Source organism: Zea mays, chromosome 5 (genome assembly GCF_902167145.1).
Source record: "Zea mays cultivar B73 chromosome 5, Zm-B73-REFERENCE-NAM-5.0, whole genome shotgun sequence".
NCBI lineage: Eukaryota > Viridiplantae > Streptophyta > Magnoliopsida > Poales > Poaceae > Zea > Zea mays.
Genome location: NC_050100.1, coordinates 195,991,182 through 196,016,560, shown reverse-complemented (window position 1 = coordinate 196,016,560; position 25,379 = coordinate 195,991,182). Strand labels below are relative to the sequence as shown.

The 25,379-nt window shown below is 42.8% G+C and overlaps 1 protein-coding gene and 1 long non-coding RNA gene across 3 annotated transcripts; one reads left to right on the top strand and one right to left on the bottom strand.

Moving 5' to 3' along the window:
- Positions 1-3,762: 3,762 nt before the first annotated feature.
- LOC100280734 (cell division cycle protein 23) lies at positions 3,763-24,424 on the bottom strand. 2 transcript variants are annotated; one of them, XM_035967982.1, is made up of 6 exons: positions 23,785-24,424; positions 20,130-20,204; positions 8,756-10,038; positions 8,319-8,688; positions 5,714-6,964; positions 3,763-5,395 (listed from the first exon to the last, which is right to left on the bottom strand). In XM_035967982.1, exons 3-6 carry the CDS (start codon positions 8,842-8,844, stop codon positions 5,306-5,308), a joined length of 1,800 nt encoding a protein of 599 aa, XP_035823875.1. In that variant the 5' UTR covers positions 8,845-10,038; positions 20,130-20,204; positions 23,785-24,424; the 3' UTR covers positions 3,763-5,305.
- On the top strand, positions 4,110-10,754 carry LOC118472089 (uncharacterized). The gene is made up of 2 exons (XR_004849645.1): positions 4,110-4,411; positions 10,236-10,754. It is a non-coding gene; the product is annotated as an uncharacterized lncRNA (long non-coding RNA).
- Positions 24,425-25,379: the final 955 nt, after the last annotated feature.

The following is a 25,379-nucleotide window of genomic DNA, read 5'->3' as shown; positions in this document are numbered from 1 at the left end:
CCAAATCCTTTCTTTTGGAAGATGATTCTTCTTTGTCGTTGATGTGCATGTACATTTCATGGGCATTGATCTTTCCCAAAATTTGTGTAGGTGTGGTAACTGAAAGATCCATTTGATGTAGCACAGCGACAATGTGTCCATATTTGTCTATTGGGAGGACACTGAGAATCTTCCTCACAACATCCGGTTGTGAGATTTGAGTAAGCCCCAATCCATTAACTTCCTCTACAAGAATATTAAGTCGTGAGTACATAGCATTGGCATTTTCATTAGTAAGCATTTCAAAAGAATTTAACTTTCGCATGGCTATGTGATATCTTTCCTCACGTTCACTTCTAGTTCCTTCGTGCCGAGCACAAATGTCCATCCACAAATCATGAGCATTTTTATGATTTCTTACTCTATTGAACACATCTTTGCAAAGGCCTCTAAAAAGGGTGTTTTTGGCCTTAGCATTCCATTTCTCATAATTGAAATCATCACCTACAAGATTTGTGGGATCTCTAGGTTCGGGAAATCCTTGTGTGGCGGCTTTATAGACACCAATGTCTATAGCCTCTAAGTATGCTTCCATACGAATTTTCCAATAAGGAAAATTGTCACCATCAAAAACGGGAGGAGGTCCATCCCCACCGGACATCGTAACTCTAGCGGTTAAGCTAATCTATGAGCAACAAGGCTTTGATACCAATTGAAAGGATCACGATGCCCAAGAGGGGGGTGAATTGGGTTTTTCTAAAAATCAACACTAATTAAAACCTAAGCAAGAGCTAAGCAAGAGCCCAACTTCACCCCAACAACTAGCACTAAGAATATAATACTAGAAATGCAACAAAGCTAAGACAATACTTCAAATACTTGCTAAACAAATACACAATGTAAAGTGCTTGAATTAAGTGCGGAATGTAAAGCAAAGTTTAGAAGACTCCTCCAATTTTTCCCGAGGTATCGAAGAGTCGGCACTCTCCACTAGTCCTCGTTGGAGCACCCGCGCAAGGGTATCGCTCCACCTTGGTCCTCGCAAGAACCAAGTGCTCACTACGAGATGATCTTTTGCCACTCCGGCGCGGTGGATCCCTCGAGACCGCTTACAAACTTGAGTCGGGTCACCAACAAGATCTTCACGGTGATCACCGAGCTCCCAACGCCACCAAGCCGTCTAGGTGATGCCGATCACCAAGAGTAACAAGCCGTAGACTTTCGCTTGACCAAGAGAAGCCTAATGCAAGTGGTGTGTGCTCTAGGTGGCTCTCACTAGCGCTAATGAGGAACAAACGCGGATTATGATTCTCTAATCTCCTCACTAGCCTTTTGGTGCTTGCAATGCTCTAGCAATGTGCTGGAATAAATGTGGAGTGCAAGTCATTGAATATGGTGGGTGGAGGGGGTATAAATAGCCCTCACCCACCAACTAGCCGTTACAGGCAATTTACTGCGCAATGGCGCACCGGACAGTCCGGTGCGCCACTGGTGCGCCACCGGTGCGCCAACGATCGTTTCCAACGACTAGTTCTGACAGCTAGCCGTTGGACTCATGGCGCACCGGACAGTCCGGTGCGGTGTCCGGTGTGCCACTAAAATTCAACTCTGAAAGATGCGCTCTCGGGTTTCTGCGGAGGGAAAGCCTCTTCCGCGGACCAGCCTGGCCCCACCTGGCAGAGGGTGCACCGGACAGTCCGGTGCACACCGGACAGTCCGGTGCCCCAAAGCCAGAAACACTAACTCTTGTTTTTCAGCTGATTTTCAAATCGGTTTTCGTTCTAACTTGTGTGTGAGCTCTAGAGTGACACCTAGCACTGTGTATGAGTGTGATTGTGCACCAACACCACACTAGAACTCTCTTGGTCAAACTACTCATCGACAACCCCTCTTTATAGTACGGCTAAAAGAGAATAAAAGACCTAACTAAACTGCGAGTGTCCACATCTCCTTGACACTCGGACTCAGTAGACCTTCACCTTTTGTTTCGTCGTTTTAGCCGTCGCTTCAAGTTCTTATCTTCGGGATTGTTTTCACTGTTGTAGTACTTATACCTGTCATGCGACCTAACTTACCATTTGTCTCTGCAAAACACACGTTAGTCACATATAATATTACGTTGTCATTAATCACTAAAACCAACCAGGGGCCTAGATGCTTTCAGCGTATGGGTTATGACCAAAACTTTTGTAAGTGTTCACCAACAAAAAAAGGATTTCTAGCTAGGAATCACTCATGGCAGTAGTGTCAAGAGAACATGTGAAACTCTGAATACCATACTTTGTAGAATGTTCCAAACCATTCCATACATGCCAACACATGCAAAATGAGTTGCAAATACTTGTTTCACAACTGCAAACTAAAACAGATGGTAAACCAAACCTTACAAGTTACATTTACATAATTAAGTCTAAGCATTACCAACTACTATTGTTTTATTGTCTTCTTTCTAACCATACTAATTGAACAATGCTGCTTTAGATCCCTTTTCTCAGCAATTAATGGTTTACTTTGTGTTCAATAGTCTGTTCGCCAAAGAAATACTAACAACGACACAATATGTTACATACATATTGAAATGCATGAGTAATCATATATTTCTTATTCATCTTTATGTCCAATTCTTCTATGGGTTGTGCTTGTTCGTTTGACAGTTTCTAATGCATCTGTTTTTGCTCCTTAGCACCTGAGTTACAAGTAATATTAAATTTATCCACCTTATTTACCAAAAGTCGTTTGTTTAACACCCTTTTGGTACATGTCTCTTTTTCCAGATGTCCCTTTTGTAGAGGTTCCATCAGTTCCAAATTTTCCAAATCTTTTTCCTGTTTACAAATAGAAGTCCAATTGCGGTAGAACAGTACAATGCATTCCATAAATACTATTAGCAGTGCAACAATATGTTGCATACGTACTGTTTTTTTAAGTTCCAAACATCATTAACCAATTAATAACTTAGTTAATAAAATGGAGATTCATATATTTCTCTTTTGTTTCTCTGTATACCGTGATTTCCACGGAGCTGCGTTTATTCGTTTCACATTTTCTAAGGGTACTACCTTTCTTTTGCATAGGCACGTTAAATTTTTATTGTATTTCATTTCATCTAAACTCATTATAATTATGTGTTCTTTTACATGGACTATTAATATTGCCACTGTAATATTTATTGCATTACACCACTTTACTGTTGTTTAGGGACATGTATTCCTTAAAAAATTGCTTCCATGTAATATTTGCAGATATGTGGTTTTGCTAATAGACCAAAAAAAGGTAAGTACTCATACATTCATTATTTCTCTTGGCGTCGAACATTTCCACGGAGATACGAGGTTTGGCCAAATAAATACTGACAGAATATGTTCTACACATATTAAAATATGCAGCCCACTACCTATGTGTCTGAAAATAAAATATTTCTAAAGAATGTGTATGGATTTGTCTATAACAAATGGAGAGAGAGATTAGTTGCAACATCGAGTACAAGGACAACAACTAAAGAGTCTCTGTTATAGCTTTCCAATTTATCTGTATGTACAAAATTGTGCTACATCATACAAAGACAATATTATCAGCTCATTAAAAGATGATACCAATGAAGAAAAAGGAGGTACAATCTATTCCACTTACCCTAACCCGTCAGATTTCCTTCTTCTACATAAACTTCTTATACTCATTGTAACAATCTCACTTTCATACAATGTTACCACGCAACGCAATCCACTAGTGTAATAACAGCAGACATAACTAGAAACTTCACTTTACACACTTTACGGAAGCATCTATCGTAAAAAGGAATGATAATTGGGGGAGAAACTAATACGCACAGTACAGATTCTGATGCCTTAGGCTAAAAGAACAACTTGCATCACGCATCATCACTAAACAGATTAATATTGTTCCAATGGTACATCATGCACACTGTGTAAAGTACTACTGCACCGTTGCCCTACAGTCTAGCTTTTTATTTAAAAAAATTGCAATGATTAATTTTACAATATGCAAAGGTAAGTCAATGGACTACAGTGCTGAGAACTAGATAGCCAATAATTTAACATGCAGATTGCACACAAGGCAAAGCAAGTCTTCCAAGGAAGCTTATATATGCAAGCAACCATGGGGAAAACACTAACCAGAGTTGTCCGGTGAAGGAAGCCAAACCCACAGAAATTCAGAGCTCTCCACAAGGCAGCTATGCTGATATTTGGGTTAGGGGTCTGGATCATTCCAATGACGCTCATCTTTGCACCATGCAGGCGCCTGGTTCTCCTTGTTGTCAAGTTCCAGGAACTAGAAGCGAGCATCATGCGCAGTAGGTCATCATATCCAGAAGTATGGAGTCGCATAGCGAGGATACAAACAATAAGCATCACACTGTGAAGGAAGATTGGAAGTAATTCCCAGTTGAGATATGCATTTGAACTTTCATCAGGTGGGCAGCCCTCATTAGAGTCATTTCCTTCAGGGCCTCTTTGTTTGAACTACAGTTTTGGGGCTTTCAGTTTCTGGCTGTTGGCTTTTTATTTTGACTTCTGTAGTAAAATTTTAGCTTCTTAGCGCACCAAAAGACAGAAAAGCTTGTCTCAGCATGCTTTTCAGTTTTTAGTTTATTGCCTCGGAAACCAGATTTTCAAAAGCCAGCTCAACAACTGAGTTGTTTGTTTTCAACTTCTAGCTTCTAGAACAAACAGGCCACCAGTCATGTATCGGGTGAGTACCACACCTCAACTGCCCTAGTTCATGACTAGTCTTACCCTACAGATGTTTGCTTGAAAGCTTAAATTCCTCCTTGTATGCAATGCAAGATGGACATAGTAAGGAAGCAATGTTATCTTGACACTTTGTCAAGGGTACCGAACCCCTAACTAGCCGAACCCCGGCTACGTAGTTCGTAGCCGCGCTCCGAGGTTATACCCCTCTACCGCAGGCTTAATTAGAGAGAGAGAGAGGATTGGAGATAACTGATTTCTCCCCCCCCCCCCCCTTCTGTCAAACGATTACAAATATATATAGCCAATGGCTTAACCGAATGGAGAAGGATCTCCTTAATTCTAGGAACTACCATAACCGACTGGAGAAGATTCTCCTTAATTCAAGGAATTACCAAAACAGCTCTCCTTAATTCTAGGAATTACCAAAACAGCTTACTACTCTAAGTTTCCTTCCAGCCACTAGGCGATGGCTCATGCAGCGCCCGCTCGGCGCACTCAGCCGTGCGACGTACGTCACGGGCGCGTCTGCGCCTAGCGTATGTGCGGCCGCACATGACACACTTAATGTCCAATTTTCGCAGCCAAATAATTTACCTGCGGGTGGACTTAACAGTTTACAGTGCAAAATGATCAATATCCATTGATGGAAATCCTGACTGTAACCTTTTTATCCCTTGCAACATATTTTTAGCAGTCTCCTTCTCCTGCACGTATTGAATGCATATCAGCATATGAAAGCAGTGGTGGCATGTAACCAGAATCATGGGAACTAATGCACGCAGAGACGATTATCAGTAAACAGTTTCATTAGATGTCTTCATTTCACTTGTAAACTTTGCAGTACTAAATGTTGATGGAGTTACCTTGTGTTGCTCAAAAGTCAAAATAGCTAGGTCCATGTTGGTTTGAACAATGGAATATACTAAACCTTAACTCATTCTTAGTTAATTTCGGTGTAGAGATTTAGTTTTCTATGTTCATTTCTTTCACTCTTTTGAGAAAATAATAAAAACATAACTTACTGGGCCAGTGTAATCTAAGAGCCTTGTACAATAGTGCTCTGCATCCTCAAACCTGCCTATGCTCTTGTAATGCTTAGCAAGAAACAGCAGAGCTTCAACAAAATTCTGGCCTTGCCTTTCCTCAACCTCCATTCTCTCTAAATCCTTCTTGTAGTAGAATGCAGCTTCCTCGGATTGCCCCAGCATGCCATGCAGTTTTGCTAGTTGGTGAAGTGCTATTCCTTCAGTGTCATTGCTGTTTGCAGCTCTCTCATAGCACTTTATGGCTTCTTCAATCATTTGAAGTGGATCACTTTCGTAACACTGAGCCATGGCAATCCAGAGACGAGCATCATTGGGTTGCAAGTATGACGATTTCCGGAAGTAATAAAGTGCATAAAACGGCATCCCCATCATCTCATAGATTTGACCAAGACCATACAAAGCACGGAAATCTCTAGGATTAATATCAACAGCTCTTCTGTAGGCATCAATTGCAGCAGGACTATTTTTCAATTCAACATACTCATGCCCCATCAGGGTCCAAGCTGAGAGGTACTTTCGATTAAGCTTTAGTGCCCTTTGAAAGTATAAAACTGATTTCTCATGCTGACCCTTCAGACTGTAGTAATTTGCAATTATGCAGCAAGATTCTGGGCGGTATTTATCTGTCAAAAATACTCTGTGCGCAAGGAAACTCAAAGCAGTCAAGCTTTCTTTTGCATATAGTAGATTTGAGTAAATATCCATAGAATCCACGCGAAAAGGATCAGTCCTGAGCAGTTCTTCGAAAATCATCTCAGCTTCATCAAGGTCCCTCATACTGTACTGAACTGTTGCAATTTGAGCCTGAATGTAACCACTGCAGCGGAAGACCCCCATCAAACGCTCATATCTTTTAAGAGCTTCTTCATGCATCTTAAGTTCCAGATATGCACTAGCAAGAAAGAAATCTTTCATCCAGTGATTCTTCAGATTTAAGTTGTTTAAAATGTCACTGCTGGTGCATAAAGATTGTAACTCTGACCAAGCACTCCAGTTCCAAGGATAAGTATTGACAGATTCTACTAAGATTGTTCTAGCTAGACCTTCACATCCTTTATCACGTAGAACAATGCCATACAAGTAGAGTCCAAATGAATCAATAGAGCCAGTTCTTCGGTGTGTTGAGAGCTCTTTCTCCAAAGCAACTAGTTCCTGATTAACAGCATTACTCTTGCCCAACGATCCTTCAAGCTCTATCATCTCTGCCTCTTTTCGCTTCTCTCCAGCCTAAAATTCGAGAGCAAATAGATCATTAATTAAACTATGAACAAAGTGGAAAACAACTTGGGGCATTAGCGAACTTTCATAGTCAGCGGACAAGAGAAGAGGGGCACATTAAATTGCACACAGAAATCCTTTGGCTGATTAATAGACTAAATGGAAATTTGCAGACAATGTCACAACTCACAAATACTACTACCCTTACAACCCCAAACAACTGACACTAAAAACTAAAACAAGTACCTATAATAGAGGTTTATCTCATAAATGTTACAATTCTTCAAATTAAACAAATAATACCAGCCAGCAAAAAGGGTTTTAATACTGGCAGATGATTGTTTTGACATGGCAAAGTTCTATTTTTATAGAACAAACACGAATAATTTCCATAGCAGTTACAACTTACAAGTGGCATAGCCAGAATTTATGGCAGAGCATAGCTTTCGTGTACAAGTATCAGCATTGAGTAGAAATTGTCAATCATTTAAGGGACTTAGTTTTAAGCCCTCAAAGGTCTGGTGGTGGTGAGAATTATCCCAATAAGTCACCAGATCATAGGTTCGAAGCAGCTTCTCCGTATTTTCTGGGGGACGCTTCAGTTTAACCCTTCCCCAGACCACCTCTCATATGGGAGCCTCTGGCACTGGGTTTGTTCCTTTTTATAATTATAATTTCTTGATTGAATGTAATATATCCATCAAATTCAATCATCACAGTGAAACTTCCCTGCTACTTGGAAGGAATCATTGGTTCACATCTTCCATTATTTCTTATGCTCATAGAGCTAACAACTTATCAATAAATAGCAAACCAATAGCTATGTGGAATACATGACCAGAGGTTTTATAAATGTCAAACCATTCAATTCGCTTGAAGTACATGAGCACAAAGCACTATACAGAACCCATAAATTGGACCATCACAAGTTGGAACAGCTCTTATTACTCGTTAGTCCTGCAAAGTTCTGTTCGGTCTTTTAGGTAAAATGGTAAAACCACAATAAACCAGATTTTAGTAACCACTCCATTCTCACATGGAAGTAACTAAACAGACTCCTGAGCCACTAAAACATGTCGATCCACATAAATAAAAGACAAAAGAGTACTACTATCTCCATTCCAAATTATAAAATGATTTGACTTTTCTAGATTCATAGATTTTGTTACGCTCGGAGATATAAACTGGTAAAAAAACTATGTATCTAGAAATGCCAAAACATCTTACTAACCAAATCTCACCTACAATGCAGCAGCTCTACTGAGGCATCTCATCAAACACCACTCGCCCTATCCTAGATCTGAAAACACGCAGATGCACCGAGAAAATAAACGCAGCAAGTAAGAAGCTGATCCTAGCTCACCATGTAGAGCGCGTAGCATCGCAGGAACACTGCCTTACGCCCAACCTGGTTCTGCAGCACGTGCGCGGCGCGGCGGTACTCCCGACAGTCGAAATAGGTCTTGGCCAGCAGGTATTTGTCGCCGCCCGAATCGAACGCGTCGTCGTCGGGGATGGGCGTGCTGACGTATGACACGCCACCGAGCGGGGTCCCGGCCTCCGAGCTACTGCCGCCGCCGGGGCGGGGTCGGTGGCGGAAGCTGGAACCCCCGCTACGGTGAAGGTGCAATAGCCGCCCCGCGGAGGCTGCGGACGAGGAGGATGGGGAGTCCATCGCGGCCGAAGGGACCGGGGCCGCATCCAGCTCTACGCCGACGAGCAGCTCGGCGGCCCTGCGAGGGGGGTTGTTAGGGTTCGGGGTTTAGGGTTTGAGGAGGGGATTTTGACGTGGGGGCATACCATTTAGCGGCGGAGTAGAGGCAGCGCTCGCTGAGCTGGCGGGAGGAGGCGCGGAGCTCGGCGCGATAGCTCTCCTTGGCGGAAGCCATGGCTCCGGTCGGGGCTTGCTTGAAGCAGATCGACGCGAGAGCGCAAAAATTATTTGAATTCTTGCGATACGTGGAACCGTGGAGTGGAAGGCGGCGATGATGATACTGAGGTTTGAGGTTTGTGCTGGTGTAGGAATTTGGACCGAGTTCGGACTTCGGAGGCAGAACTTCGTTAGGTTGGGCCTGACTACGAAGAATGGCAAAACCAGGCCTGCTATGTGCTATGGTTGGTCAGTCGTTATCGGGGACCGCATGCATTATGCATACGTATATTTCTAGCCTTTGGTTGTTTGAGGCGTTGAGCTACTGCTAGTATTACACGTATGCAGAGCCGCAGAGGCAGCAGAACTTGGTTGGCTAGTCCTTCTTGCCCTTGAGACAGATTTGATCCACCCTCGGTCTTGTGCAAGCCACACCTCACGTCCTAATTCGCAAGCCTGATCTATTTTTTTACCAAGTATTTGTCTTTGGTTTTACCATCGCATGATCGTCGCTATGTAGGCACTATCTAATCCACACATTGGATGAACTTGCAAGAGTATATGTAGATGTCATAGATCAAGTTAAATAACAATAACGGTAAAGAAATGATTTAGTTGTTGTTATTGTAAAATTGGCATCCAGGTTTATATACTTCAATTTTGGATTTAAAAATTATGAAATGAAGCTATATCAATTACTATTATTAAGTATACTAGGTATGTGCCCGTGTGATGACACATAACATAAATTGACAAGCCTCCAATAGCTCAGGACTCTGGCGACAGGCAACGTGATTACACCGGTTAAGATAAAATTCGTGATTATATAATCTAACAAATTAACAACGTGAATGTTAGTTCAAAATTTGTTAGATTATATAATCTGGATAGATTATAATCCCAAACAAACACTCACTTAACAAATATGAAAACTAATAGCATAGAACAGTCTCGCAAGTCATTCTGTCAGAGCCAGGAATGGAAAGTAATAAGATCTAACTGTGTTTTTACATGGACAGACACTAAAAGCACATGTCTGGATCAATTTCCAAACACAAATTTACCAACTACACCCAGGACTAACTACAGCTAGGGATCAAAACAACAAAGCTTGTACTAATCTTCCTGAAGCAAGTCAGGAGCTTCAAACCATAAAAACATAAATGGACCCTTTGTTGTTGGAGACATATGTTACTTCTTTAGAGATTACAACCTGTAAAGATGGCACTCAAATTAGGCAATGCCATATAAATTGTTTACTAAACTAAGTATAGTTTTACAATTAGAATGAATAACTGTCGTTTTTCATTTGTTGTGTACAATACAAGACCACGGAATGTGATTGCTGCTAGTGGTGGTGACCTGAACTTGGAAGAAATTAACATTCATTTTTTATAACAAACATTGCAGGGAACTCTACTTGGCGGAATAATTTAAAGCATACAAACAAGAACTCAGATATGCAAGTAGGGCTGGAAACGAGCCGAGCCGAGCTCGGCTCGGCTCGGTGTCTGAACGAGCTCGGCTCGCGAGCCATATTCTGGTACTTATCGTTGCATTATTTGGTGTTGGGACTATGCTTCGTCGCCGAAGGTCTTGTAGGAAGAAGCTGCTTTCGGCTGAAGCTGTTTGTATGAGATGGTCGAAGGTTCCTCTTCATGAATCTTCGGTATTACAAACCGACTTAAAGATAGAATGACCTTTTTAGTCCATAAAGGCCTGAGTCAATGTTGTAAACTTTTATAAAGGGCATAATTGTAATTCCCCACAGGCTGTGTCCTGTGCCTATAAATAGTGAACAGTATTCCTTTACTGTTCACGGATTCCTGTAATTGCAATCGCATCATTTGGGAATCAATCTTTGTCAAGGCAGAGGTATAATTGTATTCAATGATTTAATATATCAAAATATGATTCATTTATGATTCATTTATCTTTGATACCCTTTATTTTATATTATTTGGTATAATCTATTAAAATTAGATTACGAAGACTTAACCTTCGTAATCATATTCTCATTAACCTTTGTCCAAGGTTCATTATCCTCAAGGGAATAATGCTTCGTGGACGAAGGACGTTGACATTTAACATTTCATGTTGCCTTGTTCTTAATTCATAGCATTTGAGAACAAGTCTCCAACATTGGCGCCCACCTCCGGTGAACTCACTTCCACTTTTTTTGAGCTGATGGCTTCGTTCAACGATCAAGCTGGAGCTGCTTCGGCTCCGAAGCTGCTACTCCCGATAACAGGCGGTTCATGTTCAGAGCCAGCCAACAAGAAGCAGAAGAAGGAAGCACAGAGAAGGGTACAACATGTTGGGGTGCAAGGACCCTTCATCAAGTCGAAATGGTCTCACATTCCTATTACCTTCTCCCAAGAGGACCTTCAACTCAAGGATTATCCACACAACGATGCCATGGTTATCTCTTGTGTTATCAAAGGATTTTTGGTCCACAATGTCTTGATTGATACAGGCAGTGCAGCTGATATCATATTTGCTAAGGCCTTCAGGCAAATGCAAGAGCCAGAAGATAAGATTCATGATGCTACACACCCTCTCTATGGCTTCGGAGGAAGGCAGATTGTAGCACTGGGCAAGATCACCATGTCAGTGACCTTCGGATTCATCAACAACACTAGAACTGAGCAAGTTGTGTTTGACATTGTCGACATGGAATACCCTTACAATGCAATTATTGGTCGTGGCACCCTTAATGCTTTCGAAGCAATTCTTCATCCTGCCTATCTTTGCATGAAGATACCTTCGGATCAAGGACACATCGCTATTCATGGAAGTCAGGAAGCTGCCAGAAGGGCCGAAGGAAACTGGACTGACTCAAAAGCAATCCATAACATAGATGGAGCTGAAGCTTGTGAACAGTATAAATTCAGAAGGGAGAAAGCAGCTTCAGCAGATCAGCCGAAGCCCATGCTCTTATGTGAGGACATAGCAGAGCAGAAAGTGTTGTTGGGTTCCCAATTATCCGAAGAGCAGGAGAAAACCTTGATAAGGTTTTTATTCAACAATAAAGATGTTTTTGCATGGTCAGCCAATGACCTCTGCGGAGTAAATAGGGATGTCATTGAACACTCGCTCAATATTGACCCATCCTTCAGACCCAGAAAGCAGAGGCTTCGGAAAATGTCTGATGATAAGGCCGAAGGTGCTCGTAATGAAGTCAAAAGACTCCTCAGTGCAGGAGTTATCAGAGAAGTAAAGTACCCAGAATGGCTAGCTAACACTGTTATGGTAAAAAAGGCCAATGGCAAGTGGCGAATGTGTATCGATTTTACAGATCTCAACAAGGCTTGTCCGAAGGATGAATTCTCATTGCCAAGGATAGACTCTTTAGTTGATGCAGCAGCTTCTTCAGAGCTCATGAGTCTGCTAGACTGTTACTCAGGCTATCACCAAATCTGGATGAAGAAGGAAGATGAGCCGAAGACTAGCTTCATAACCCCAAGTGGTACATATTGCTATCTTCGGATGCCTGAGGGGCTCAAAAACGCTGGAGGAAGTTTCAGCAGAATGACTGCGAAGGTTCTCCAGTCTCAGATAGGCAGAAATGTGCTAACTTATGTTGATGACATCATTGTAAAAAGCACGAAACAGGAAAATCATATTGCTGATTTGCAGGAGACCTTCGCCACTTTCAGACAAGCTGGCTTAAAGTTGAATCCAGAAAAATGTGTCTTCGGAGTAAAGAAGGGGAAATTTCTTGGATGCTTGGTTTCAACAAAGGGAATTGAAGCTAATCCAAGTAAAATTGAAGCTATACTTCGAATGGAGCCACCAACTACAAAAAAGGGGGCCCAAAGATTAACAGGGAGGCTGGCATCTCTTAATAGATTTATATCCAGATCAGCAGAAAGAAATCTACCATTCTTCGAAGTGCTGAAATCAGCCGAAGTCTTTCAATGGGGACCAAGCCAACAAAAAGCCTTCGAGGAACTGAAGCAATATCTGATAGATTTAACAACATTAACTCCACCAACACCAGGGGCTCCTTTGTTATTATATGTGGCAGCTTCGCACTCAGCCGTAAGTGCAGCGCTTGTCCAAGAGAAGCTTGATGGCCAAGTCAAAAAGCAGGTCCCAGTGTATTTTGTATCTGAAGTTCTTAGTATATCAAAGAAAAACTATACAGAATTAGAGAAGGTGTTATATGCTGTTTTGATGGCATCCAGGAAGCTTCGACACTACTTTCAAGCATACAATATTGTTGTTCCTTCTTCGCAGCCGTTGAAGGATATTATGAGAAATAGAGAAGCTACTGGGCGAATTGGAAAATGGGCTGCAGAGCTCAATGAATTTTGCATTGATTATGTGCATAGATCCTCGATTCAGTCCCAGGCGTTAGCAGACTTCATTGCTGACTGGACGCCAAGGGCTCCGGATGAAGAAACAAATAAAGATGCCGAAATTTGGACAGTGTTTTGCGATGGGTCTTGGGGAACCTTCGGGGCAGGAGCAGCTGCTGTGTTGGTCTCGCCGTCCAAAGTTAAAACTTGTTATGCGGCAAGACTCGATTTCAGTTGTACAAACAATATTACTGAGTACGAAGCCCTGCTTTTGGGTCTTCGGAAGCTAAAAGCAATGGGAATCAGAAGGGCCATTCTTAAAACTGATTCCCAAGTTGTTTCGGGTCATATCGACAAGAGTTGCAAGGCTAAAGATCCGAAGCTTGAAAGATATCTAGACATGGTTCGAAGAGTCGAAGCTTCTTTCGAAGGATTTTCTGTCAAAAATATTCCTCGAGGACAAAATGAGCATGCTGATTTGCTAGCTAAGTCAGCAGCACAGGGGCTGCCTTTACCTTCGGATGTGTTCTTCGAAACAATAAAGGCACCTTCAGTGGAGCTCCTTGAAAGAGCAGTCCTCAATATATCTCCTGTTTATAGCGAAGATTGGAGAACTGAGATCATCTCTTACCTTCAGGGTAAATTCCTTTCAGATGACGAAGCTTATAACAGGAGGATAGAGGCAAGAGCTCGTCCATATGTCATGATAGAAGGGGAGTTGTACAAGCATGGAGTTTGCGCTCCGCTACTCAAGTGTTTATCTAGAACCGAAGGTATAGAGTTGATGAAAGAAATACATGCAGGCCTGTGTGGATCTCACATTGGATCTAGGCTGTTACTTGGAAAAGTTTTCCGCCAAGGGTTTTATTGGCCGAAGGCAGCTTCGGATGCAGCGGAACTAGTTCAAAAGTGCGAAGGTTGTCAGAAATGTGCAAGAGATCAAAAACAACCTTCGTCCTTAACACAGCTCATACAACCCATCTGGCCATTGCAAAGGTGGGGCCTTGACTTGTTAGGTCCATTACCACCGGCCCAAGGGAACTTAAGATATGTTGTAGTTGCTGTGGAATATTTTTCTAAATGGATTGAGGCAAAGCCTTTAGCCACAATAACTTCGGCCACTGTCCAAAAGTTTTTCTGGCAGAATATTGTTTGTCGTTTCGGGGTACCAAAGGCCATCACTGTAGATAATGGAACACAATTCGACTCCGAAGCTTTCAGAGATTTCTGTGATCAAATTGGTACGAAGATTCATTTTGCATCAGTCAGACATCCGGAGTCAAATGGGCTCGTTGAAAGAGCCAATGGCATTATAATGACAGGAATAATGAAGTTAATCTTCAATCAACCCAGGGGAAAGTGGCCAGATCAGTTAACCAAAGTGGTGTGGAGCCACAATACAACAACATCAAGGTCTACAGGCTTTACTCCATTCAAGTTATTATTCGGTGACGAAGCAATAACTCCGGAAGAAGCTAAAACTGGATCAATAAGAGTAGTAGCTTCGGCAGAATCAGGTTCTGAAGACGCTTATTCTGTGGAAAAGGATGCTTTAGAAGGGATCAGGCTTCAAGCTGTGGAGAATATCAATAAATATCAAGCCGAAACAATCAAATGGCGAGATAGAAAAGTTCGGCTAAAGAATATTGAGCCAGGACATTTGGTGCTTCGGAGAGTAGCCAACCCAGACACAGTGGGCAAGTTACAGTTGAAATGGGAGGGATCTTTCTTAGTAGCATCTTCGTCAAGACCCGGTTCATACAGATTGAAGGATATGGACGGCAACGACATTCCTAGATCTTGGAATGCGGATGAGCTTCGGCGATATTATGTGTAACTTGATGTAACTTTTTATGTCTTTTCTTTTTCATGGCACCCTTTTCCTTTCTAAAGGGGGAGAAAGGTTTTTAATGGGGCCATCATATGTAATTTCCTTTTTAGTTCTATAAGAACAAAATCCCCCAAGGAATGTAAATGTAAAAGCTGATAACGCACCATCGAGTGCCGAAAAGTAAAAGGCGAAGAAGCTCCAAAGTCGTTCCTAAGGGAATGCAGAGCTTACAGCGAAAAGTCAACGCTGATTCCGCCAAAAGTAAAAGGCGAAGAAGCTCCAAAGACGTTCCTAAGGGAATGCAGAGCTTACAGCGAAAAGTCAACGCTGATTCCGCCAAAAGTAAAAGGCGAAGAAGCTCCAAAGTCGTTCCTAAGGGAATGCAGAGCTGATGTGTGATTGTTTCTAAAGAAATAATGGTTGTGATTATGGCTTCGGATATGTGTTTTGACATTCATTTGCACATCACATTACATCATAGCATTTGCATTCATAAACATTCATCCAGGCATATGTAGGATAATCATTATCATGGCATAAGTGGTTGCTTCGGCAAGCAAAAAAAGAAGAAGAGCTTTATTGTGTACAAAAAAAAGAGCTTCGGAAGAAAAGGAAATGTTGTTTTCTATGCTTCGTTGTGTACGAAAAGAAGGGAAGGTGTTTTTTTTCGCCTTCGGCTCAAAAAAATTTTTCGTCCACAACAAAGCCCTTCACAAACATTCGTAGAAGGGTAAGAGCATAATACAAGGTATGAACAGAACTCATTAAAGACAAGTTTAGTTACATTTACACAAGTTATCTCAAAAATTTCCTGAGTCTGTCTACAGTCTACTCCTACTTAATCTTCAAGAGATTTTAGCTTCGGCGTCACCCTTTTTAATCATCGACTTCGGCTTCGTCATCCTACGTGAATTAAGTTGTTGTAAGTCAAAATCGAGCTTGAAGGAAGAGGTAAGCACAAGGTATGAATTCTTACTGGTTCAAGATGACTCCGAGCTTCATCTCCAGCCTTTTCTCGCCCGCCTTTTGTCCATATCATTTTTATAAATCTATTGGAAATACTTCGGGCGAGATCAGGGATGTCATCTAGGATTGATGGTGATAAAGTGAAATTGGGCCTATTGACAATCTTCCCATGGTCGCAGCCAGCTTTTAGGAAAGCTGCAGCAGTGCCCCGAGAAGCTACCCAGGCACAGAAGTCACCGTGCCCAGCTATAACTTCGTCGAGCTCGTCAATTTCACCCTCAATATGTTCGAAGGTCTTCGGTAAATCTTCAGCTGAGGGGGCGAATTTTTCACTGCTGGCTCCAACTGAGTGGAAAATTTTTCTTAGTCGTTGAATGCATTTGTTGCTAAATTCCAAACATTTTTCTTGAAGGTCCACCAATAGTTTTCTCAAATTTGAATTTTGTTGAGCTTCGGCTTCGAGTTTTGCATTGAGTTCCTGCTTTTCTTGTTCAAATTGCTCAGATTGGCAGAGAAGCTTCGTGTTCAGTTCTGCTATTTTTGCTTCGGCTTCCGCCAATGAACCTTCAGTTGCCTGGAGCTCAAAGTTCTTCTTCTCAATAGCAGTTGATTGCTCCTTTATTTTGTTTTCTAAATTTTCAATTATAACTTCGTGTTTCTTGTCTTCAAAATCTTGCTGCATTTTCAAGGCTTTGCTCAGCAGCATACTCTGCACGAAAACAACCTTCGTTAGACATGTTTTCATTATTAAAAACAATATAGGTAAAGGGAAAAGTAGTTCACCTTGAAATTGGAATAAAATAAACTACCAACGATATGTTGTCGTCGGTAGCGGCTAATGTCCGTTTCTAGCTTCGGAAAACCAATACTCTTTTACAGAGTACTGATAACTTTGGCTCCAGTTTGGTTTCGGATACAATCTAATTTTTCGTCATCAATACCTCCGAAGAGGAGTGCTCCTGGTTTGTACCCGCAAGATTTGGCATACTCTTTAAGCTCTTCTATTTCAGGTTTTGACAATTTTTCTCCAACTAAATTTTGAAACATGAAGGCTTCGTTCTCTGAAGCTTCGTCAACAATTTCCTTTCCTTTCCCCGACGCTGCGGTCGCGACCTCTTCGGCGGTAGTGGTAGCTTCTTCTGCGGCCATGTCTAGCAGCATTTTGTCAATGTGTTCGATTGTGCTTTCCAGGTTTAAACCTTCAATTGAGGCAGCTTCGGCAGCCGCAGCCTCCGAAGGTGTGATTTCAATATTTGTTTCTTCTTCAGCCGCTGGTGTCTTTTGAGCCGAAGCTCTTGGTGGGGTCTTGTCAATGACCTCTGTCACAGTGATAATTCTTTGTCTCTTTGCTTTGGTTGTTTTCTTCGTTTTTTCGGGCTCCTTTTCCTTCTGAAAAAACTTTGTCAGTTGAGGCCCCAATGGACTTAGCTTCGCAGGCAGGGATTCAGTCATTACCTTCAAAATTTCCTCCACGTCAGTAGCAGAGGGTGATGCGGGGGTTTCTTCTTCGTCGGATATTTTTTGCTTCGGAGAAGATGCTTTCCTCTTCTTCGGAATTTTCTTCTTTGATGGTTCTTTCTCATATTCATTTAAGGCTTCGGTTGTTCTTTTCCTTTTCCGGCCTTCGACACCTTTGTTCAGATTTTCGTAGTCAGGATATTCAAAACCTAAGGCGTCTAGCACTCGATTCAATCTCCGTTTCGGACGGGTGTCGAAGGCTGCAGTCATCAACTGATCTTCTTTTTTGGAGTAGTTGCCAAGTATTTCATTGCACATAAATTCAATTGTTTCCAACCACTCTTGGCAAGGTGTCTTAAAGTATTTTTTGAACTTGTAATAGTAGGGCAACTGTACAAGTTCCCCTTTTTTCTTTTCCCCCTGTAGCTTCGGCATTTCCCATTCTTTTAAAGTAGGAAAAACCCTGAAGGCTAGAAATTCTTGCACTAAATCCCTAGTGTCAATATGTTCTGCAATAATCTTGAACTCATTCAGTGCAGCCCAAGTTGGACCTTCCACTGTCATTCTGCATCGGGGCCTTGTTTCTCCGAAGGTTAGTTCAAGAGGGCTCTGGACCAGCTTCTCTTTATCTTCGTCAACTTTGACGTAGAACCATTCTGATTTCCAGCCTGCCGGCCATTTGCTTCGGTAGCTGATCACGGGAAACTTCGTGGTTTTCTGATAAGCAAAGTTATAGCAACCAAAATTTTCATGCAATCCGTCTTTTCTGGCTTTTGTTTGGTAATGTAGCTCATGAGCTCGACAAAAGCTGTCGGCAAATGGTTCCACTGCCTGGCTCCGGAGAGCCCAGATGTAGACGCTGAGCCTGACAATCGCGTTGGGAGTCAGCTGGTAAAAATAGATGCCAAATTGTTTCAGCACATCAGAGATCATCCTATTTAAGGGAAATCTCAACCCAGCCTTTAAGAAGCTCTTAAAAATGACTATTTCATCCTTTTCCGGCTTCGGAGTAGTTTCTTCCCCCCCGAAGCGAAGTAATTTCTTCTCGTTTTCAGTAAAATAACCCGACTTTACCATCTTGGAGAAGTCAGCCTTGGAGACAGTCGACTTCCCGAAGTCCAAGTGGCTGGGCTTGCTTGGTATGGCGAAATGAGAATCATCTTCGGAATCAGTTTCCTCAATGTTTCCTTCTTCAGCTTCGGCAGTCGCCTGTTCTGTTTCAGCAGTGGGGATTTCTTCTGTGATTACTAGACCGGATCGTTAAATAGCTTCGGAAATAGGAACAGTCTCTGATCCTTCAGCTTTGCCTCCTTCACGCTCAACTTTACCGGTAGAGCGCACTCTGGCCATTTAATTCTGAATTTTTTGCGAACTGAGCACTTTTTTCTTCCGAAGTCTTTTCTTCTCACGAAGCAGATTTCAAGTTGGAGCTTCGTTCGAATCCGAGAGTCAAGCTTCGGCTATGGTTATAAATTTTGGCAGCAAAACAGTGCAAATAGCAATGAATGCTGTGGTAACTTCACACCTACTCGTCTGTTTATATAGTACTGCAGGTAAGAAGGCGAAGCGCCAGGATTTTTACACCAAGCGGACACCCGCTTCCACTCGCTGCGTGGTGGACCGCAGAGACCAAACAGTAACTCTGTAATGTGGGACCGCTACGCGCTGGGAAACCGAATCGTTTCTCGACAACGAGCTCAGGGAAGGTGTTTTTGGACCTTCGGCTCCCCGAAGCTTAAGAGACTTTTTTAACGGAACAAGCTCGTTACGAAAAACGATCTAGCACCGCGAAAGGGGCTACTGTTGGGACTATGCTTCGTCGCCGAAGGTCTTGTAGGAAGAAGCTGCTTTCGGCTGAAGCTGTTTGTATGAGATGGTCGAAGGTTCCTCTTCATGAAGCTTCGGTATTACAAACCGACTTAAAGATAGAATGACCGTTTTAGTCCATAAAGGTCTGAGTCAATGTTGTAAACTTTTATTAAGGGCATAATTGTAATTCCCCACAGGCTGTGTCCTGTGCCTATAAATAGTGAACAATATTCCTTTACTGTTCACGGATTCCTGTAATTGCAATCGCATCATTTGGGAATCAATCTTTGTCAAGGCAGAGGTATAATTGTATTCAATGATTTAATATATCAAAATATGATTCATTTATGATTCATTTATCTTTGATACCCTTTATTTTATATTATTTGGTATAATCTATTAAAATTAGATTACGAAGACTTAACCTTCGTAATCATATTCTCATTAACCTTTGTCCAAGGTTCATTATCCTCAAGGGAATAATGCTTCGTGGACGAAGGACGTTGACATTTAACATTTCATGTTGCCTTGTTCTTAATTCATAGCATTTGAGAACAAGTCTCCAACATTTGGTGAATTAACATTATATAAATTTGAAATATAGAATCATCATTCTACATTATGAGTAAATTAAATTATAACTTGTAATATATTTATCATCAAAGACTAAAAAATGAGCTATTATCCATAAAATTATCTAATATTCATTATTGTTCCATAAATTGATCATTTTTTGCAAGGCTCGCGAGCTAGAACGAACCGGCTCGGCTCGGCTCGCTGCAAAAACGAGCTCGAAGAAGGGGCTCGGCTCGTTCGAGGCTCGCGAGCCGCTCCGAGCTCGAGCCGGCTCGCGAGCCTCGAGCTAATTTTCCAGCCCTATATGCAAGGACTAATAATAGTAAAAATGAGCTAAATTTCTGCGGTATAGGTGAATACCATGTTGCATCCCCTTGAAGGCGAGCCCTCCACGTGTTAGCAGGTTAACAATCCCTACTTGCATTGTCATTTCGTCTGCAATATAAGCCCAACATAGAAGATTAAGTTCAATTCTTGCAAGTATATATATTGCATAGACAATGAAAATTACAGACTCAGCTTAGACCGAATCATAGACAAAATTAACAACTGGCTAATACAGCTCACCGGAAAATGAGCAAACGATTAATATGATGGAGGAAAGACTAAGGGCTCCAAAGTTTCCTTTGCTTGTTAACCACCGGATCAAATTACATGAATGTGCCTTTTTTCTTTTATAAACCAAGACTACTTATTACAACTATTCAGATAGCAGGATATAGTGGCTGCAAATGGATAGAAAGGTGTTCAATGACAACATGCAGCTCCTGTACAACTAAACCATAACCTTTACTATGAAGTGAGAAACCAAATGTTTGATGCAAGGAAAAAATAGGGAATATAAAGGCTTGTTCGGTTAGGGGTGGATTGAGGGGGCTTGGAGGGGATTTATTCACCTTCTATACAAATTTGTATAGGAGGGGATTTTAATCCCCTCCAATCCCTCTCAACTCCCTTCAAATCGAACAAGCCATAAAGTGGTAGGCAAACACACATTTTGAAAAGCATAGAATTTATGTTACAAGCTTCAACATTCATCGTTGGTCCGCTGGAGCAGAAGGGGTGGCAACAGCAGCTTTTGAGACAACAGTCTCATGCTGAATGGTCCACGGACCCAATACAGTGTCAACATCCCTATGTGCAATGGCACTACCCGTACCAAATGTCATACCTGAAACAACGTGTTCATTCATTTCGAGGATTATGGTAATGTGTATAGCTAAAGCTATCCAGAAAAAACAAGCTTTGAATACCACCTTCAGCAATGGTGGACCTGATTCCTCCAAGCATGGAGCCACCACCATCTCGAACAGGAGCTAGAAGAGGCTGTTGTTATGCCAAAAATCATTGCAGCCACCGGACGCGAGAGAGAGGCCACGGAGACCATCTCGAACAGGAGCTAGAGGAGGCTGGCGTGTTGCCAAAAATCGTCGCATCCACCGGATGGGAGAGAGGCCACGAAGGCGCGGGTCAGGGATGGCATGGGGCCGCGCTTCGATGTCGAGAACAGAGCTCCTCCGCCGTCGTCCCTCCCGCTTGGACCCAAGCATCGTCCCTCCCGCTCAAACCCACGTCGCACCCTCCTGCATCGCCAAACCCGCCATGGCCTCCTCACCGCCCGCTCCTAGATCCGGGCTCCTCGCTCTCAGAGCCCATCACACCATCGTTTGCCGCTTGTCAGGAAGACGCTCGATGGGTGGATTCCCCACTTGAGCTGCTAGGTGAGGCAGGCCCCGACGGTCGTCGTCCAGGCGATGGCCGTGGAGGGGGCACACGGCCACACCTCCGCGTTGCAATGGCATAGAATCACGAAAACATGCTTTCGGACGTAATTGTCGCTATCTTATTCGTTCGGCCAATGCAAACAAAATGGGTACCAAATATGACAAAAAAATAAAATAAAACATTAATATGCCTGCATCGGTGATCAGTCGCTCCCGTATCTTGTCCCTGTTGTAGCTTCCACACCCGGAGCTCGTCGTCCCCAAAGGCGTTGATACAGAGGGAGTCGTGGGACTCAGACCATGTGTAGTCAGAGAACACATCAGAGCGGAGGTAATGACAACATAGGGATCAGAGTTGTGGATTTGTGATAATACCCACTTAGAATCTAAAGGACAAGGAATGGTGGTGATTGGAAAATGTATCTTTCTATGAATTATGAAATATATTTCAGTTCACATTTTCATGGAGTGTTTTCGTTTGAACTTTGATCTCTGATGGCAGTTCTAGTTATAGAGACCAAACTAACTACCTAGTTAATGAACTGGTACCTTTTTTATGTTACCTATTTGCATAGTGCAATTTAGAAAACGACACAATCATATTTGATACCCGTAAAAAACAAATTTAATATCAATATAAACATATGGTCCATATATATCAACTACCAAACTAATCATAGACATATGGTCCATATACCCAAGTAATATCAAAATGAACATATGGTCCATATACCCAAGTAACCAACAAGGAAATAAGTGACAAATAACGAAATGCAAGAAACTAATAGTCCTTTCCCAAATAGGAGTAGTATGTGGTATAAAATAAAATCATCCAATATTGTTTTTAGATCAGTTGTGGACTTGAAGTAGAATAAATCACAGCGCCCGGTAAACACATGTTTTCTAATTTAGATCAAATAAGCTCTATGGTATAAGAATGCAAAATGAAATAAGCTTCCATAAATATTGAGTTTTTCTGTATGACAGTTATGATAGAGATGAGGAAGGACTATGGTGTTTCACTAAAAAATCTCTGTTGGAAAAACAAATAAAAACATCAATGCAATAGTTTCTAGGTGTAGCAACAGCGCAACACCTACTCACAGCCTCACAGGTCGGCAAGGAGAGATCTTTCCAGATGTGGTAGTTGTAGTTTCAACATGAGATAGATAGATGCAGGTCGGGCAACGATCAAATCAGAGTGGTACACTGGTGCAGCCTAACTACTCAGAACAAGGCAACCTACAAAACATTGTCCATTTGTCCCGATCCAACAAACATCGTTCTGGTAAAGCAACATAACTGAAGGCATACTTTTTGCAGACCCCAGTTTAGACAGGCAATGAAGAAAGAATAAGGGAATACGATGTGCAAGCAAACAAAGTGAGCCCAAGTGGACACTATGAGAGTGGTACTGATAGTAGTATAGTACAGTAGTACTTCTAATAGATTGATTTTCTTGGAAGCTTCAATAAGGCACTTGTATTGCTGGTTAGTTCATTTTAATGCTATAGACTGGAGACTGCTTATTTAGATTCTTGGTTTCAAAGGTAAAAAAATTCTATAAACAACGCTAGTTTTGCGGATTGGTGGGTCTTTTTTTAACTATGATATTGCATTGTCCCCACTCTATAAGTATGATTCCTAAATATGTGACTGTCACAGCTTCCATAGTACAAAATCGTGATGTTGTTGTTCATCAAAGAAATGACACCAAGCAGGAGTAACATTGCCTCATTTTAAGTAAATGTTTTGAAAAATATCTAAGCTTAAAAATGACAGATATATGTACCATACCCAAGATAAATACCGATATAACAAAACACACAATAAAGTTTATCAAGATCTACACAGATGCAGTTCACTGAATTGTTAATGGAGGGACACACGAGACTTGGTAAATGATATTAGACCAATTCGATTAGTCTTCCTCTTCCACGGCAATGTGATTCTCTCTTTACAACTTGTACCTTCAGTCTCCATGTCCATGGTTTCATATTACAGAACTACATAAGCATACTACATATTTTGGTGAAATATAAACCACCAAGGAGATACTATACGACAACACTCTCCAACTATGATGCCAAAGCAAAGTAGATGTGAATCGGACGATGAGGTTGCATTAAGAAAGCCTACCGAGCCACATCAATTAGACGACACATTCCAGACCAAGTGTGCAGGCACACAAATCACTAAAGAATCGCATCACAATCACCCATTCTGATATGCGTGTATGAAATTTGTAGCACAAGCAAGGAGGGATCGGGTACACGAACGAACCAACTCACCAGATTTCTTTTCTCGGCGAAGTAATTCTTTTCTTGACACGCTCCCCCGCCCATGAGTTCATGGCTCTGTGACCGCCATCTCCATCGCCACTGTTACCTCCAGCTAGACCGAATCAGTGGTGGCCGCCTGTGGAGACGTGTGTTTCTTACCTGGGAAGGGGATTGGGGATCGAAGGAAACATAGTAGGGGGGACAAAATCAAACATGCGTCCACGAGCGGAAATCTTCTGATGCTCCTTGGAGCAGCTGGTCGTGGCGTACTGCCCTATCTCCATGGTTGGGCGGCGGCAAGCACTGCGGGCATTGGTCTCACAGAGTGAGGGGTGGGGCCACGGGGGCGGTTGGGAGGGCGGGGAGAGGATCATATGACTAGGGCGAGGTGGAGGCAGTGGAGGTGGGTCGTGCTCGCGCCGTCGCTTTCGACTATCACGGTCGAGAGAATGGCTTGGGGAGGGGATGGAGGTGGAGGATGCGAGGGGGCATCGAGGCGGAGGCGCTGAGGAGGGGAGAGCATCACGCGTGGGGAGAGCATTAACGAGCTGCGCCCCTGCGGAGGTGGGGTCGGACAGAACTGCGGTGAGGGAGTGGTGGGCGCGGCAGCGAGATGAGCGGCCATCGCGTAGGGAGCGGGCACGATTTGGGCCTAGGATGTCGTGTGGGGAGGTAGGCGGGGGCATGGTGAAGCATAGTGGACGCTCACATTGGGTTCTTATAGAGTAGTAGAGATAACATTACAAGTTGTTGTCGTATTACACGTATGGTGCCCGAGATTTTCCTTTATATTAAAGCTGAGTCGAAATGGCCGCCCTCCGGCGTCCACGTCGCTTAGATGCTTCCTAGTCGTTGGATTTCTCATCAAGGCTTTGGATTCTAGGCGTTCAATACTTCGGTCTCTACGCCTCGCGAATCTTCTTGCCGACTCCACTGGACCGGCTCGACGACGCCCCCTAGCTCAGGAGGTCCATTTCCCCTCCCTCCCCTGAAACGCCATCGCTGGAGCGTCGTCCCCCGTGCCTTGCAATCCTCCTCGTCGGCGACTCTGACGACCTAGGGCTCATGGGCTAGGGTTGCAGCTACGTGTAGGCCGAGGTGGAGGGCGGATGGTCAAGGTAGCCGTTGTTGAGAGAGTAGGGCGCTGCAGGGGCGTATCCCCCCCGCCACTGCTCTCGGTGTCATGGCGGTTGTATAGGGTTCGAGCTAGGGTGCATACTAGTGCTGGTAGTAGTAGTCGACAGGGACGGAGGACGCGTAGGCGCTGTTGTCGTGTTGCATCTCCGATGGCTGATCGAACATGGCCCTGAGCTCAAGGCTGGTGACGTTGATACTAACGCTGAAGAGGTGGGTCGTGTTTGCGTTTGTTGCACGGGGAAAGGAAAGCACATAAAAGGGAAAATGTGGGGTTGAGCCAAGTACACATAGGTAGTACGAGATGGTGTCTAAGGTAGGACTGTTTGCATTTGTTACACATCTACTTATGTTGTTGCTCTTTCCCTACTACCTAATCTCTTTCCTTGATCTGAAAATCATATATATAAGCGTTATACAGAAGGGAATCGATTTTGTTTACGATTCTGCCACCACGATGTATATAGTGG

What these genes read in the sequence shown, in the direction of transcription:
- LOC100280734 (XM_035967982.1), bottom strand. Translation starts at nt 8,844, where the DNA reads ATGGCTTCCGCCAAGGAGAGCTATCGCGCCGAGCTCCGCGCCTCCTCC. An exon ending in GATGCTACGCGCTCTACATG is followed by an intron (nt 6,965 to 8,318) that starts GTGAGCTAGGAT and finishes CTCGAATTTTAG; the next exon opens with GCTGGAGAGAAGCGAAAAGA. An exon ending in TCTTAGATTACACTGGCCCA is followed by an intron (nt 5,396 to 5,713) that starts GTAAGTTATGTT and finishes CAATACGTGCAG; the next exon opens with GAGAAGGAGACTGCTAAAAA.